At 40.0% G+C, this 18069-nt stretch overlaps 2 protein-coding genes across 6 annotated transcripts in view; one reads left to right on the forward strand and one right to left on the reverse strand.

Moving 5' to 3' along the window:
• Positions 1 to 112: 112 nt before the first annotated feature.
• On the reverse strand, positions 113 to 15721 carry sctr (secretin receptor). Its single transcript, XM_027010250.3, has 13 exons — positions 15635 to 15721; positions 5950 to 6058; positions 4462 to 4557; positions 4047 to 4156; positions 3462 to 3571; positions 3197 to 3329; positions 2873 to 3026; positions 2472 to 2532; positions 2108 to 2177; positions 1734 to 1825; positions 1446 to 1584; positions 1169 to 1210; positions 113 to 936 (listed from the first exon to the last, which is right to left on the reverse strand). The coding sequence occupies exons 1-13, from the start codon at positions 15719 to 15721 to the stop codon at positions 781 to 783; spliced, it is 1359 nt and encodes a 452-aa protein (XP_026866051.3). The 3' UTR covers positions 113 to 780.
• The window catches only part of cobll1b (cordon-bleu WH2 repeat protein-like 1b), a 32855-nt gene continuing 30428 nt past the window's right edge, over positions 15643 to 18069 (forward strand). For 2 of the 5 annotated variants that reach the window (XM_081713566.1, XM_035523534.2), the window contains exons 1-2: positions 15643 to 16023; positions 16268 to 16360. In XM_081713566.1, the coding sequence (XP_081569692.1) occupies positions 15983 to 16023; positions 16268 to 16360 (134 nt within the window). In that variant the 5' untranslated portion in view covers positions 15643 to 15982. Of the gene's footprint in view, positions 16024 to 16267; positions 16361 to 18069 lie in introns of those variants that run through there. The other 3 variants (XM_081713568.1, XM_081713567.1, XM_035523537.2) reach the window with 3 other exon arrangements.

Below are 18069 nucleotides of genomic sequence, written 5' to 3' on the forward strand. Positions count from 1 at the left end.
ATTCTCAGTGTTACAGTGATGCTTATAAATTTGAACAATAAGCAGCAAGCAATGGTTACAAACAATATGGACATATAAAACCAATCACGGAACAAACACAGGTAACACAGCAGGTAATGATGCAAGATCAACGTCTTCTTTTGTGCTTTATAACCCGGCTTGTTGTCTTTCTTGAGTGTGGACTGGAGATGGGGGAGCTCTCATCCATAGGTATAATAACTCATGAATTCCTCATATTGCTGTGCGATACGTGCGTCTCATACACCTTGTGGTTGAGTGTTTGGCTTACCACCAGCTTTCAGATAGTAGAGACTATGAGACTCTCGAAATGGAACTTCTTATGGTACTGTCTATGTCTGTGACTTAACGTATACTAAACAACCATGTATGTATTCTCGGAATGTATTCTTTTTGAATAGTTTATATTGCATAAGGAATAATTGTTATTTAAGCAGTGTTGGTTGTAGAATTATAAATACAGTGGAGCTTAACAGAATAAATATTTAGCAGAATCCTTGATTTACCATCAACGCACTGAAATGCTGACAGTCAGATATTGCTGTAGAAAGCATTTGAGAAAAGAAGCTGAAGTGAAGAAAAATACCCAATGAATGTGTGTGGATGAGAGAAGAAATGTCATTTTTCTGTTCCAATGCAGAGCAGTTTGCTATGGTGCAATATAGCACATGTAGTTATTTGGTTACTATAATTAGTTGTGTAGTGTGTTTCCTTATTTAGCCAGTGTTCTTATTAGAGTTGAATAATGTAAGTAGTAGGTCCTTATAATTCTGTTATGTTGTTAGCTCTGTTTAACAGCAAAATCTGCGTTAGTGGCAGAGCACTGTTGCTCAGGGAACCATGATGCACTCTGGGATCGTCATGGAAACATTGCTTCAGACGCCACCTTCGCCAGTGCCTCTTAATTTCATTTTGAACCTGTCAAAGGTCAGAGGTGTTATGACTGAAACTGATAAAATGGCCTGTGAAATAAACCTAAAACTGTTACATGAGCAATTCTCCAGCAAAAGTTGTTCCGTTGAGCTACAATAAACTCCTCTTTCTTCATGATCATTAGGAAAGAATAAATACAACCTCTGAGTCTAGTTCAGCACTCTTGCTATGAAACCAGCCTGCAGATTAAAGTGTGTGATTAAAGGCACTCACTCACCTCTCCATTCAGGAAGCAGTATAGGAGCGCTACTATGAAGCCCTGTGCAGCAGAACACACACACACACAAACATGGTCACACTAATATTTCTCAATGCATGGACCACAACCAAATCTACTACAAGGTTAACACATGTAACTTAGCAAACAAGTGGCAAAGACACCAACTATCCATGAGGTTAAGTAAGTGCAGTGTGGCTTAGGTTTATTCAAGCTCTAGTTACTCCTGTTATAATGGATAATAAATGTGTGTGGCCTGCCCATACAACATAACCACCTGTGTGGAGGCCATGGCGAGCTCGATGGCGTTCCAGATTTGGAAAGTGAGGTTGCCGACTTGATCGGGAAAGAAAGCAAAGAGTGTGTACTGCACACCAAACAGAGACACCAGCAGAAGGGTGGACTTGGCCAGCTTTCTTCAAACACACAAGACAAAGAGCACCACAAAAGTAAGTTATGATGAGCAACGGAATGTGCCTGTCTGTTCCGTGTCTGTCGAAAATGCCCCGGCGTCTAAGCTATGGCACATTTATGTGGTGTTTAGAGCTGTTGTGCTTTGACTTACCTATGCTTTTTAAACCCATTTTCAAGCATATCCGGAGCTCTCATCTTGCTCACAAGCATTCGAATTATTCTCAGGAAAAACGCCACGTTTACCTGAATTATAATGCACAGAAAATAATTAGCATAGAAACAGCTAGGACACACTGCAAACTTGAATTTGGTAACATTTTATATGTAATGCTATCATATCCTCACATTCATGTTAAGATGATCAAAATTACTACAGTAATAACATGAGTAATTAGACAGATTCCAAAAAAAAAGATGACCACTTGAACAGACAGTGAGTAATGTGTCTGTGTGTCTATACATGCCATTGGTATATTTGCCTCTGTGTCCTAAAACTGGAAAAGAACTTGTCTGCAAGTTTCTTACTATGATGAATAGAATTACAGGAACTCTCAGAATCCACCAGATCCAGCCATTGCCTCTCATCTCCCAACATCTGCGCACACCCGGACACACAAGTTTTGTTATTAAAGCGTGTAAAACATTGTTATGAGTGCATAAAACAGTTATGTCACCATCTGTGTGCAGATATATCACTGTTAGAGATCTGTGTGTACTTTACAGAGTGCAGTCTCTTCGGCAACTGCTTACATGTTTAGACACAGAGTCAGTTTATAGACTTACTGATGACAGCTATACTACAGTGTGTGAGAGAGAGTTCTCTTGAGAGCGAGATTAGGCATTCTGTGATAAGGAGACGATAAGGATATTTAGGTGTGTGTGAACGCACCCCTCATCCTCCTGCAGGTATTTGGCCAGGCCCCACACACTGATGATGAGCATGGGTGTGCCTGTATGGACAGGAGCAGAGTCATAGCTTCATTTCAACTTGCCAGCACGAGCGCGAGCTACTCTGAGCTTCAGAAACCATTGCCCAGGCATGCTCGGCTGTCTTTGTGAAATGTTGATCTTCAGAAGATGAAAAAGGAAAACTGAAGTGTTTTTTTCTGCTAGTTAATGTTTACATAGGTGGGGTATGTGTGCGCATGTGTATGAGAGAGATTTGAGTGCAAGAGGTAATAAAGAGCAAAATTTGTTTGTAAAAGAGAGATAGAAATGGAGATATTTGATTGTGCGTGTGTGTGTGTGTGTGTGTGTGTGTGTGTGTTAGAGCGAGACAGTGAGATGTACCCCAGCCGAGGCTGATGTACCAGTGCAGGCGTTTTCTTGTGGAGTGTAGGGACAGGTGGATCAGGCTGTGCAGATAATGACCCTCCACTAGCAGCCAGCTGTAGTTGGCCAGGATGCAGTAGTTAGAGATCAACAGCGCCACCTTGCAGCCAGGCTGTCAACACAGTACATGAGCACATTACAGAGGGCAGCATTAGCTCTGTTTAGATGATTTAGATATAGTTATTTCATTATATTTGTGCCTGCAGCTACAGGGTAAGAGCTACAGTGAGGAGCTTGCTCTCTGGTCAAGCGTTAAAGTAGGTTTGGTTTGCGTGTGGGTACCGGATGAGAGTCACAGTAGTAATAAGCCTGTGAATTGTGCAGCACTGCATCTTTGATGAAGATGGAGACACCTCTCAGGATAAAGGACAGGAAGAGCTGCATGTGGATGAAGTTACGTGTACAGTGGAGCTTTCTGAGAAGGGAGAGAACATTAGCAAAGGAGTCCATATAATCCCACCCAGTGACAAGTCCAAACTAGAGTATCCCTAGCTGATCTGGTTCTAGACTTCTTATGTTTATAAAGGACAAGCATATGAGGCTGTACCTGAACGCGCCCAGAAGTATGAGCGCGATGCTGAGAGAGATCAGCGAGATGCTGTATCCTACTGAATACATGATCCTTATCCCCATGAAGTACTCATATGACACCAGCATCTACATAAACATACAGCACAGTGGAGCCCATGGAGCTCCATTTAGTCTATTCTCGGGTTGTTTTTCCAGCAGTAGTTAGTTACTGGAGTCATTGCCTGGATGTGCATTAAACTGCCACAGAATTTTAAGATCGGCTACCATATATATATATATATATATATATATATATAATGGGACTTGTACAACCAATGGCATTAAAAAGGAATGAGTATTTTAATGAATGACTATTTATACAAATCCACCAAAGGCGTATCAGTACCAATCACACAGAATATAAACACAGAGCAATAAATTTGTCAAAGGAGAATGATAGGACTACATACATTATATTCCTTATCAGGTCTTTTTATCAGGTTCTAACCCTTGTCATAACATGGAAATTACCACAGTTGTTTGAATGTGTTGTGTCAGTGCCACAGCAGTATATTATCATTTCTCTGTGCCCTATATTGATGTGAGGCAGAATGGATCATACTGTATCTGTGGGAAAGTGAAGTGTGTCATTCAGATTGTATCCGCAAGCCAGCTCGTACGGAGGGGAAGGCTCTGACCAGCCATTCTCTGTGCACTTCCTCCCCACACCCCCTGTGGAGAAGTCAATAACAGTTGTGGATAAATAATCCACACAATTAAAAAGTGATAACAGTCACATGGATGGCAATAGATGAGAAAACATCTCGGTTTTTCTTCCTTCTTTCCAGTGCTTGTGCATCTCTTTTCACAGCAAACAACACACAGAGCATCTCTACAAACATTTCAGAACCACTTAACTGCTTTTTATAATCATTTTTTGCTGTGAATATAACTGGTTACAAGTTAACAAGCATGCTATCTATAGCCCTGTAGGGTAATAAGGCAGATTTGCCAAGATAGATCAGTGTGAAGCTGACCTTTGGTCCTGAGGAACGGGGGACAGGGTTTGGAGATGGTCTCTCCCACCTGGGCATGTGGCCAACAGTTCAGATGATCCCATAATGCATTGCAGCCTGTAGGGGATAGAGAAGGGGGAGATGATGTTACAATTTGTCTTCAAACATCACATACATAGAGGGAGCTTCATGCTATGCTTGCAGCTGTCCGTGTGTGAACATTTTGCTTTACCTAAATAAATGTAAAAAGGTTTAAAGACAAATTATGAGAAATATGAATAATATCTGTCATTAATTACAGAAAATATAACATCTCCAACCAAAAATACTTTAGTGCTTTTGAAATAGACGTAAGAGTCTCCAACCTGAGACTTTTCTGTTCTCTCTAGTACTTAGGTCTAATTCAGCAGGTCATGAACAATAATGTGATAATGGATAATGTGAACTAAATGGTCTCCTCTTTTAGTGGCTGTAATTGAGTAAGCCAGGGTTGTATAGAATCAGTCAGGAGAAATCAGGAGCTGTGTACACACACACGGTATCAGTCAGGATCTGTCAGGAGACAGAGTAGCCACTCCATTTTGCTGATGAATGCTTTCCTCTTAAAGACTACAAACACCACAGCCCATCAATTTCTGTGCCTCCCTCTCTCTATCTCTTGGTTGTCTAATGAATGACAGGAAGGCATGGTTGCCATAGTATTGTAAGTATGCTTCACGCCGGGTGAAACTGATCTGGCTCATTGTCTCTGCTGAAATATGACATGATAGAGTATCGCATGATAGGAGAGCAAAATGGAGTGCGGTCTGGGCTCCACTTTTGTGTTTTGATCTACCTGATAGTTTCCTGTTTGCTTTATTGACAGTCCTAGTAAGTTCAAACTTGATTTGAAATCAGTTCAGTTCAGAATCATGCCACCTGTCAATCCCTCTAGAGTTCCAGGTATATTCAGGGTACTATGACCTGAATCTGTCCTACAATAGCCATTGTGAGCACTGGCAGGAATATTGACTCTGAGCCAATGTCAGACTTTGTGGGAACAGCCTGAGATCCAGGGAGTTACATATGTAATCTGAAAACATTATGATTTATGTTACACAGCATGGAAGCCATTTCCCAAACTTCCCCCATCATATCATTTTACAGCTTCCAAAGGAACCAAGATAAACCTTAATCAGTTTGATTGTCCACTGGTACACACACACACACACACACACACACACACACACACACACACACACTCACACACACACACACACACACACACACACTCACACACACACTCACACAAATGCACATAAACAAAAATGCAAGTGTTCAAAAATGGACTAATTGTCCAGGTGTGGACAGTCCATGAATAAACAGGTCTGTTTGCCCATTTTCTGGACTTCACATTTCACATTCTCCTGGCCCTGTGCCCTAAGTTGCTTTGAGGGAGAGAGAGGATGAGCGAAGTTGAAAGAACAGTGTGAGAGACAAAGTGTGTGTGTATGTGAAAGTGTGTCTTGCCCGAAGAGCCTGAGTGTGTGAGGTTTTCTTGGTAGATGATGTCATTGCAGTTCTCTTCATCCTTGAGCCACAGAAGCTCTGGATCACACTCTGAAGAGATGGTTTGTACCTGATGTAGAGGGATGGGCACACAGATGCTACAGGCAATCAGCTCAGTGATCTTAGACTCAGTTTAACTATAATGACGTGTATAATCATAAACTTTTCCCCACTTTCAGAACAATGTAGAAATTCTTAGTTGTATTTTTTTAAAAATTAGCCTTACATATGTTTAAGCCAGCAGATTTATTGAATACTGCCACAGTACATTTGAGGCCAAAAGTACATACACCTTGGCTAAAGGCATTTGAACTAATCCTGTCACAAATCCACACTTTTCATGTGACTATACATTTCCAAGCCAAGGGACAATTTATTTAATTTGTATTTACTCTATCAGTTTTTCAAATACAACTTAATTGCACAACTTGAATCTAATTCTTGGCATAGCCTTCTGTGAGTGAAAACATCTTGAATCTACTATATATATATATATATATATATATATATATATATATATATATATATATATATATTTGCACATTCCACCTGACAGAGCTGCTGTAACTTTGATTTCTGAGTCTATTTCTATGTCTGTATGGACTTTTTTCAGTACTGTTCACAAATTATCTATGAGATTCAGGTCAGATCTTTGTGGTGGCCCCTCCAGTACTTCCACTTTGTAGTCATTAAGCTGTTTTGCCACTTTGGAGAGCTATGGGCGAATGCTTAGGATCACAGTCCAGCTGGAAGACACAGTTGTGGTTAAGGTTGAATTTTCTTGTTTTATTATTCCTAGACCATCCTCTTTCCTCATGATGCCATCTGTGTTCTAAAGTGCACTATTCCCTGTTCTGGAAAATTACCCCCACAATATGAGGCTGCCACTCCCATGCTTCACAGTTGGGATGGCATTTCGATTAAAAGCCTCCCTCTTGTCCTCTATACACAATGCTGTTTATGGCAAAAACAGTAAATATCTGACCAGGGACCTCTCCTCCAATAGTCTAGGTCTTTGACCTGATGATCACCTGTCAGAACTGGTTTCTTCCTTGCGTGAGAGTGTTAGGACTATCTTAATTGTGGATGTGGACGGTACTCGTACACTTGTTCCGTTACAATCTAGGCATTTATTTGAAACGTCAGACCAAAGTTCATTCAGACCTGCGAGTTAATTTGTGGCTTCTTTCTGAACAATGCAAAGTGTATGTGCGCCCAAGAGTCAAAGCTGTCTCTAATCGATTTTTTTAATGATCTCTGATGTGACAAATTATATATGTATATGTATGGTAACATGAGTTATGAAAAATTGAGTTTGATTGTCTTTAGCCTAGATGGATGTAAACTTTTGGCCTCAAACGTCTCTTTACGGGAGCGTTTCCGCTTGAAGAGTCTAGTATCTGGTAACATTATGGCCAAACGTTGTCAGTGTAAACACTTAAATATGAAGGCAAAACATCAGAATTAAACTGATAAACTGCAGAAAACCTGCAGAAACAGAAGGCAAATCATCAGAATCAACCAGCATGCTACATCATTCAGAAGAAATTAAGAAACTAACAGTCAGGTAACACTGTCTTACTCAAAGGAAAGAACGTTTTTGAATCGTTGTGTGAAAAAACTCATGTTAAATTATTGATTCTACATAATCCAGTTAAACACTGTAGGAATAACTTCATTTAACGTAGGATAGTTTTCTATAAAGTTTAACCCAAGCACTTATGCCGGATGTAATGCCTGCTCAATGAAAATCTTAACTAGACTTTTAAAAACTATTAGTGCAATATCAATTATGCAAATGCGGTTATATATTTAAACTAACAATAGTTTATATAAACATTTAAAGTATCAATAGTAACGCACAATAATCTGACTGCATCCTTTATTAAATGAGTATTTGTGAACTCACGAGTGAATATATTGCGAAGAAAGCCGCCACTGCAGCTCTGTGTACGCCCCAAAATCTCATGTAGACGGCGAGAAAGCACGACGACCCCGTCCTGTGCTCGTGTTGTCAGATGTCAAAAATAACTTCTGTTAACAATAGACATCTCTTCTCAAAAATCCTCATCGTTCCTTGACGTCGCCTATATAACCTGCATGATCGTGCGCGCCTAACATCAATCCTGGTGGATAGTGAATAAATTCCAGATTGGAAAACGCGCAGAACTGAAAGATGTCATTATGGTAAAGGAATATCCAGATGTCGCTTAAAGTCATGTAATGAGATCATATTCTTTACTCCAATTCTTTAAATAGATTTGAATCAACTTTAAACTCACAATGAAGTTGTGCGTGCTGAACTTGTCCAAAGGACACAGCCGAAGCTACCCAGCAGCGGGCGTTTTAGGTAACGAAACGTAAAGCCCCGCATTATTAGATTTACCACAGAATGATGTTATATATACGCGGTCATGTAGAAAAGTACTATACATACCAAGTGTCTTCCGATTTGTCTATTGCGCTCAGCTCATCACACCCCTCCCTCGGTCTTCTCTAACGTCAGTTCGACAAAACACTAGCACAAGGTGATTAATGATATAGTTCCCGATTTTCCCAAACATTCTTTACAATTTATGTAACCCTTTAGAAGTCTCGAAAACAGAAAAATAAAAATTCTCGGTATGACTTCTCATCCTGTCTTATAATGACTTGACCTTGTTGTTGCACTGTGAACGATGAATTCTGCTATTTAATTCAATATGTTTTAGAATGTTTGTTGTTGACCCAATGCTCAAGACAGTCACACCAGCTGTTTTACTTCACTATCTGACTGGTCCCTACATTTCATATTTTGAGCCACTTACATTTTTTTCACAAAATGTTTACTGTTGACATACTGGGTCTCTGGCTAAACACATTGCTGTCTCAGTTTTAGATCCTCAACTGTTCATTTTTAATCCAATCAGAATCCCAGGCGTTTTTCTTTCTCGTATCCCTAGAAAAGCAACAAAATGTACTCTCTCTGTCTTTCTGTTTCTCATTCATTCTCTCTCTTTCTGAGTGATAAGGTGCTCAATTAGATAGATCTGTGTATTTATAACCCATTTGACGTAATACCTTTACAATTGTTCAGCGCTGTATATAGACTGTACTCATATTGGTCAACATGAGTGGTTTGCAAGAGTGCAGTCTGGACAGACTGGTTCCAGAATGGCCACAGCAGACTGTGTAAACTTTACCTGTCCATTCTACATGTCTCTCTGTGATCAATGAGCTGTTATTCTGTTCACCTGATAACAGTATTCTCACCAGAGAAGACATTCTCTATCTGCCTCTGTCTCTCTCTCTTTTTTTATATCTCTATGAAAGAAAGAGTGGGTTCTTACTGTCCAGTAACTCCTGATTGTGCAAAGGTGTGACTGATGACCTGTGGATTTACAGATGAACTGGTCAGTGAATAAAAACAGGATACATTGTATCTAACGTTAACAATATCAACTGTCTTTACCATACAGAGACAGAGAAAAACTTGATAATATTACACCAGTTTAAAGGAACCCCTTTATACGGATTTTCCAGCTGTTCCAACTGTTAAAAAGTCTTTAAATTCTTATAATCATATGTTTTCAGCATATATGATACTCTACACGTGAAGCTTTTCTATGTCTGTATCGTACAGACAGCTGATGATGTTAGACACAACATATCCTGTTTTTAAGCAGGTAAGATTATACGACTGGCAAGTACAATGGATAGCTCAGCACCAGTGCACTTTAAAGGGTGCACTGGTGTCATTTATATTTAGTGTAGCAGATGTCCAAGGGGATGTTTTTGTATTCAGAGTCTGTCTTGTGTGTTTGAGGCTACGTTTAAGAGTGAGACATGAGTTATGGGTGCTGCCTGCAGGAGGAAGAACAATACATCATCCTAGTAGTGTTTAACAACACACACACACACACACACTCACACACACACACACACACACACACACACTCATAGGCTTTGGCTTCCGGTAATACACTCACATTTCTTTTGCCGTGATACTCACAGTGATACTCACAGTGGCAGAGTGTTTCTGTATCATTTCTTTAGTAAGATCTGCAACAACTTAAAAATAGTCATGGACACACATGGACACACATTCATACAGATGCATGTAACACACCCACGAGGACACTCTCTCACATCCCAGCATTCTGTCTCTAAGGTTAATGTAAGTTAAACGCAATCTAGAATACAGAAAGAATACGATCCTGGACTCACTGTGCTTACCTCAGAAACACATTTCAAATATTCATTCTGCAGTCTACTGAAAAGCTGAAGAAAGACCCTGGAATTGCAGAAAAGTCCTCATTATTTTTGAAAGCATATGATAAATTATCTGTTGAATATTTTTATAAGCAGAAGATATGAAAGATGAAAAGATGTTTAGGAACATTCCTCCTGTTTTCCTACAGGGCCAAATGAGAATGTTTTTTTCAGAGCCCATTGAGCTCTGCTATTTGCAGATCTTAATTGAACCCAGTCACTCTGTACATTGAGTCTTTCTGTAAGTTGCCTCTTGGTGATTAGGAGTGACCTCACAAAAACCTCGCAGCAGCACCTAATTTCTGACTACGTTTTATGTATTTTTTCTGGCATCAGCCAATAGAACATAGTTTACACTAATGTTAAACGAGGCCAGTACAGCTGGTCATCATTGGTAGACCTTCACCAAGACAACGGTTGAGACAAATTGATCTTTCACAACTGATAAGACTTGGTGGTCAGCTCGGTGCAAGCACAGTGTTTACACATTTCCAGATAGTGGTTCATTTGCCATCTGAAAATCACTGACATGGAATGGTAGCTACAGGAGCTGGCACTGCCTGATTTTTGTGTTCCCATTTTAGTGTTCGTACTGGTAGGAGAAAGGTACTCAGTGAGGAGTCCTAATACCAGGCCTTGAGAAAGACCAAGGCAGGCCATGCCCACACCAAGGATGTAGGTTTGTGGACGGTAGGCACATGTCCCTACCAATATTTTTGCATGCTAGCGTTTTATTGGCTTGAAAGGTGGGCTGGCTATCTGAAGGCTCACATCATGTGCTAATATCATTCTTATTGCCAAACCCAGAGGAGGTGAAAGCTGATCAGTATGCTGCCACTGGTACATTATTAGGGCTGTGAGTTCATACCTCAAGCGTGGGTGAAAATTCATTTACTCCCTTTACCCTATTGCCTGCACTGCACAGCACACATAACATAGTTTTGTAAATGCCAACAAGTTTTGTACTTTGTAGATATCATGCTACCAAAAAGGAAAAGAAACATCGGGAGCTTTTTCCATCACCCAGAATATAAGTAATAAATAGAAAATTAACTGGCTAATTAAATAACTAATTAAGTAGCAAGCTAACCCTGGCTTCTTTCATCTGTAGGCTACCTGTCAGGTTACCAGCAGTAAAATGGGTCGATACATCAAATTGTATCCTGGTTTGTCTAGCCTATGTTACTTGTTAGCGTTAAGTGTTTATGTTCACTATTAATGTTACTTGTGAGTGCTGCCATTGTCTTATATGTTCAATGTCATTAAATGTTGCACAAAGTTGAGGGAGTCTGCGTGTCCTGCTCCGCGCCCTGCGGCACTCGGGCCAAATGTTAGAATTATGAGTTGAATTGCAGTCTAGGAATCCCATGAAAATGTCAGCATTAATTAATTAGTTTATATGCAGGATACAGAGCAGCAGGCTGATGAGCAAACAGGTGGATTCGGGTGAGGTCCTGATTACCATTATAGTTTGGAATTATGTGGAGGCTTCAGAATCAAAGTCTTATGATGATCAGCAAATATAACCTTTGAAAATCAAAGCGTGATATGTTACACGTAGTACACACGGGGTCAAACACCGACAACAGTACAACCAGGGGTTTAAACACGTGCTAACGACAAACTTAACTAAGGACAGGTGTGACACGTGACCAATTAACACGGTAGGGGCGTGACACGCGCATATGGGGAGGAGTCTAGGAGAGGCGGGCCGTGCCATGACAATCCCGTTCACTCAATATTTAAAACTGTCCTCGAAAATAAATGAGTCCCTATACACTCATGTCTTATTCGTCAAAGATTATTTATATATATATATATATATATATATATATATATATATATATATATATATATATATATATATATATATATATATATATATATATATTTTTTTTTTTTTTTTACATCTTCCCTAATTATTGGTTTTGCATTACACATTTTGCAATGTATACGCACACATTATGCAATGTATACAGCGTATACGGTGAGGGGGTGGGTCCTTGTGTCCTTCCAATGTTGAGACCAAACCTACGCCCTTGGGCCACACCATCCTTACATAGTCTGGGGACTCAGTGTTAACTTCTTACCCTTGTGCATTGCCATTACTCAACTCTTGAATGAATCCTCTGTGTTATGAATATTTCTTTGCTGGAGCCATGTTTTTTGCACTTTCTTTCTTGAGTATCATTCTCCTTCCCCTGGCTTTGTTTAATTACAGTCCAGATTGAAGAGATATGAATTAAGCTTTTAGAGTACAAAATATTTACTGTATGTGTTTTGACCTCTGCATGTGTCACTGATTTCAGGGTAACTGTTCATCACATAATGTAAATTCCTTAATATTATCCATGTAAGCACCAAAATAGCTTTACCAAAAATAGCCATAAAAGAACAAAGTCATGGATACATGAAATGTAATGAGTATAATACATTACCAAGATTAACAAGATGAATTTGATTATTCTTATCTTAAACCTTTTATACATCACGTCCACTACAATGGACGCATATTTAGAAGCCTTTTGAGATGATTTAATTTGTATTTCCTTCTCGGAAACACCAAGTGGTGCACTCCCTTGAGTCTTGCCTGCAATTTCATATGACAGTAGTCTTTATGTGTCATTGTCTCTTAGGGTTATGACATCATACATTCAAAATTGCAATAGGAAAAGGAGACCCACCAGGTAATCCAGGAACATCTGTTAAATATTTTATTCTAAGATACCCAGAAAGGTAAAAAAGAAAATTCAGATAAGAGTAACGCTTTAATGCAATTATTTCATATTATAGTTGTTGTTTTTCTGTGACTGAAAAAGCATCTGTACACTATAATGCACACTATGTATATGCACATGGGTGATTAAGGTACTTGACTTGTAATCGGAAGGTTGCTGGTTCAAGCCCCAACGCTGTCAGGTTGCTGCTGTTGGGCCCCTGAGCAAGGCCCTGTCCCCTGTCCCCTGAATTGCTCAAGTTGTTCTCAGTCAGCATTTTAAGCCGCTTTGCATAAAAGCATCAGCTAAGTGCCATGAATGTATAGTCTGCATATTAAGACAATATTTCCATACATCTCTAGATTTATTTTAATGAGGTATATTTTCGTTTTTTAGGGGTTCAACCTAATTGTTATGAATTGTTTATAAACTATATATAGGCCTATATAAGATAGTCTTTGCATGTAATATACTGTACTGCCTATAATAAGCCTATAACATATATGAGTGAGAGAAAAAAAAATGGTTGCTTGTTTATACCATGTAATGTTGTGATTTTGTTTTTTTATAGTGTTCATTGTAGATTAAAGGTTTAAAAAATTATGTTTTATGCTGCTCTATGCACAGTTCAATAGAACCCCATTTATACCATTAATGGTAAGTAAATCCTTCAAAAAAGAAGATATTGGAAAAAGTGCATAATTTTACACTAACAGTAGAAAAATATTGCTTTGTGTTTTAATAATTCATGCATAAATGGATGAATCTTTCCTCCAGTAATTAGATTACAATAACCTATTAATAAATAATTATATAAACAACACTTAGCACATGAGATTATTTCACCTGTTCTTGCAGTTCTTGCAGTTATTTTATGTAATGCCATTAGAACATCAGTTTGATTCTTCAAGATTAATTTTGTGAAAGGCATATGATTTCATTTGTTTTTAAAGGTATCACGAAATGTGCTGGATCACAGCTGACTGTGTGTACAGGCTTAACACAGTGATGAGAAGTGAATTTCAGAGTACAAGACCTGCTCAACATCAAAGAGACAAAGTCACCAAAATTAGAGCTGTTTCAGACAAGTGAGTCAAGTGTCCGCCACTCATTTACAAACCAGGCCCAGAAGTTGTTAATGATGAGAGCCTGGTTCCTTTCAGAGGTCACTGTCCTTTCAAATAACACATGTATAAAAGGGAGTATCAATAACTTTAACAATGTATTTTTACACTAATAATGCATTATACTTGTCTTTCTTATGTAAACAGAAATGAAGAGGTTTTCAGTATCGATTGACTGGGGAACATTTTTTGTTTGTTTGTTTTATGCACAGAAATCTGACATGCATCAAAGTTTTGTGGACAGAAATCTGACTTGCACGAAAGCTCTACTTCTGTGGTATCTTATCAGCGCCTACCTAAGGGGTGAAGCGCTAGTACTCAAACAATGCATAACGTCTTGGAGTAAGCACTGAAAACAAAGCTAGAAAAACCAGAGAAAAGCTTAAAAAAAAATCTCAGGACTATGTGGAAACATAGTAACACTGGAATTATCTTACGTACATGCAACGCCCAAACGAACTGACTAACAAGATTAAATGACTAACAAGCTGCGAAACACTGGAAAGCACAACATGGAGAAGTGGATATTAAAGAGAAGACCTGGGGTATAGAAAAGTGAAACAAAGCAAAGAACGTGGGGCTATTGCCATGGGAACCGCCACGCTAAAGGGGAGAAACCGTACCCTCTCCAAACAAAGAAAAATAAGCATAGAAGAGACAGAACATCACAGCATGTGAAGGCTACCCAAATGCACCAAATGCAAACTGTATCGATCTATTTTTGATAAGGAATACAGCAAAAATAAATATGTGGCACCAATGCAACAGTTGAAACAGGTTCAACAAGAATCTCAAAAAATGTGCTGATTGATGTGCTGGCATGTTATTCCTTAAATGATTTGGATTTCTTCACTGGTGGCAGTACACTTGACATTTACATGAAAATAATCTAGAAAACATTAGATTTGAGCATTTAATCAATAATAAAATGCTCAAATATATTAAGAAATGCACATTAAAATTGATTACTTTAATGTTTACGTATAGCCTAGTTTTAAGTCTCCACGAACGATGTCCATTTGAATTTCTAATTAGAGGAAGCCTTTAAACGCAGGCGCCGAACAAATGACACAACTCTAAACTGGAACGCAAAGGCGTGCTGCTATAACATTTCGACAGAAGATGTCACTATTTGGGCAGCAATTGCTGATCTTGTAGTGTTCTTGTAGACCACGAGTGCTGCACGTTTTAGGTGCGCCCCTTACCTTAATACACCTTAGTCACCTCATCAGCAGAGTGCTTGAGAACGTCACCTGACCATGTCGGAGTGTTCGGTGCTGTTAGACTCCAAGAGATGGACTAAGAAACATTGGAGTGGAGGTTTTGCGAATGTGTCTTTTAATATTAAAGGATCAGGTTATTTGTCGAAAATTGTGATTTATTTAAAATTGTTTAAAGCAAGTTCGTTTTAACGTGTCACTTGTATTCAGTGAAGGTGCAGGGCCTATAGGCTGACTTAAACTTTCTCTTTGCTTTCCACAACGTGGGATTTACGACATTATTCACGCTTCATTTTTGTTGGGGCGGCATACGATTCACATTCCATTATCTAACGGGTGTGCACAGCGATGATGCGTCCAGAATGCAGCGCACTGTGTGAAATGGGAGAGCACCGGGGGCCTTGACAGAGACTCGTGCCATCGTGTCATGACTGGAATATGTATGCTGCTGTCTCAATTAATGACCAAGTGCGCGGGTGGGAACAGAAACAGAGACGCGACTGTTGAGTGGGGCAGGACTCTGGGAAAAATGGTGGGAGTTCCAGAATTTTAAGTCTCTAAGGAAAGCGGGACAGAAGCCTGCGCGGAAACAGTAAACACAGAGAATGAAGAAAGTAGAAGAGAACCGGGGCACGAAGGTTTGAAGTTAACACGTGTGACGCTTTCTCTGGAGTCGAGGCTGATGAGAGTTGACAACCGCGCAGACGATCAACGGCGATCAGGGTGAGTTCGAGCATGCGACCGCGACACGTTTCCTTTCGCAACGCTGCAACGAAGAACTTTATCAAATGAAAGCTAGATACTCCCTGGAAAATTCCCCTCTGAAAACGTGACCTCTGCCACAATGGAGACTGTCACGAATGCACTCAGAATACAGTGCAGGCTCACTTTTCTTGCCAGGCTACTTTAGGCAGCTCTGTGAAGGTGTGCAATGAGGAAGTGTAGTGTTCTGTGCCTTGTCTTGCAGTCGTACGGACTGTGTTACACCAGCGCAGTCCAGCAGAGGTATGGATGGCGATGCTTATCAGAGCGCCCAACACAGCCGGCTGCCCGACAGACGGTACAGTAGGCTGACTTTTACATCATTGTATCTTTTTTTTTTTAATTAATAGTTTAGCTACTTGGGGATATTACAGCCTACCGCATACCGCCATGGGGGCTGAGTTTCTCTCGAATTTATAATAAAGTATATCGGGAAATTACTTCTCTGTTGAGTTTGTGGGGTGTCTGCTCACATTCATACTGTGGTAGATTTAGTCTGACAGTTCACTCTTACGTAGTGCCTTGGTTTTGTAATCTTTCTCCAAACGGCTCCTTTCCAAACCAGTGACAGGGTTTGAGTGGATAATAAATTCCATATGTTGTAAGGAAGGAGTATTGCAGTGACATATTTTGAATCGTAAAACAACGAGAGAACCACTTTAATGGAGTATGGACTAACGGAGCAAAGTATTACAAGATGGAAAGAAAAGGCTTTAGAGTCGATAGCGTTATTATTTTCCACAGTCTGCTGCCCCTCCCCTTTACACACAAGCGCAACTTGTCGCTGCAGTCAAGAGTGTTTATAGATGAGGTAAATTTGGGTGCATTTGTTGTGTGTGAGAAAGATTCTCTAGCTGTGTTCCTGTTTGAGTCATACTAGCTTTAATTAAAGTCCCAGTTGTTACATGCATTGACACAACCTTTGACCTTTGTCTGTTTCCTGCCTCAAAGGGGAGGGGATCGTGGGAAACGCACTGTAGGGATCTGAGGCAGGAACCCTTGCATCACGCAGAATTCCAGTTCTCATTGATATTTACATTCAGGAAACAAACATTTAATTGCATTTCAGTCTAAGTAAGAAGACATTTGCTTTATCAAATCACAAAACATCATTTGTTCAGCAATGAGTGGAATTTGCACTGCTGCTAGTACGTATTTCTTAGCATTCAGCTGAATTAGGCAACAGATGATATCTTTAAGGCATTCCAACATGATCACAAGCTGTTATTAAGCTTCATGCAGCAATAGCTGCAGCAGCGATTGCTATTGTGGCTACAGAATACAGGGTTCACATTAGTGACAGACTGCATTGATATAAACATGTTTTGGGTTACAGATATTGGAAATTTGTGCTCAGGTTCAGCTTGCTGAGAAGGGCTTCAGCTGTCACCAGTCCAATAGCTGGAGGCCTCTTCTCTGAAACCAGGGAGAGGCTCTCCACCTGCTTTGCTTCTCCTCACACTGCTGATCCAGAAATACTAGAAATATGCCTTTCTTTTTCATCTTTTCCCCATACACCGTGAAATATATAAGATGGCAGACCAGGCTCTTCATTGGAATACACCTAGAAGCAGGAATCCCTGTAACTTCAACTTTCCCTACTGTATTCCATGATATTACATTTCCCCTCCATTGGCAATCCACTTCAATTAGGAGCGAGATGGAGAATTTAAAGGTTGTTCATAAGAGCTTCCAATAAACTCTGCTTTTTCTTCCAGAAATGTGCGATGCCGTTTGCCAAAGACCTTTAGAGGGAGAAGGGATTGTTGCAACACTGCCTCAGCCTTAATTGCAGGGAGGTGGTTGTGTAATGTGGGTGCAGAGCTCTGGTGCATCTGGCACTGCACAGCGGTGGCGGTGGCGGTGGCTTGCCAGGCCACACCCGCGGTGCAACTGTGGCTGGAAATCCAAACAGGCTGTGCGTGAGCTGCCACTCTCACTCAGCCCTGGAGCTGGCGCTGCGAGCTTGGCCTTGCACGCCTCGGTGGCTGTCGTTCTTCCTGCTCC

The sequence above is a fragment of the Electrophorus electricus genome, chromosome 4 (assembly GCF_041902795.1).
Source record: "Electrophorus electricus isolate QZ-2024a chromosome 4, ASM4190279v1, whole genome shotgun sequence".
Lineage (NCBI taxonomy): Eukaryota > Metazoa > Chordata > Actinopteri > Gymnotiformes > Gymnotidae > Electrophorus > Electrophorus electricus.

Coding starts and splice junctions, on each gene's coding strand:
- sctr (XM_027010250.3), bottom strand. CDS start 15,721: ATGGCACGAGTCTCTGTCAAGGCCCCCGGTGCTCTCCCATTTCACACA. Junction 3,330..3,461: donor ATACTTCTGGGCGCGTTCAG/GTACAGCCTCAT, acceptor CTCCCTTCTCAG/AAAGCTCCACTGTACACGTA. Junction 1,826..2,107: donor CTGTAATTCTATTCATCATA/GTAAGAAACTTG, acceptor ATTATAATTCAG/GTAAACGTGGCGTTTTTCCT.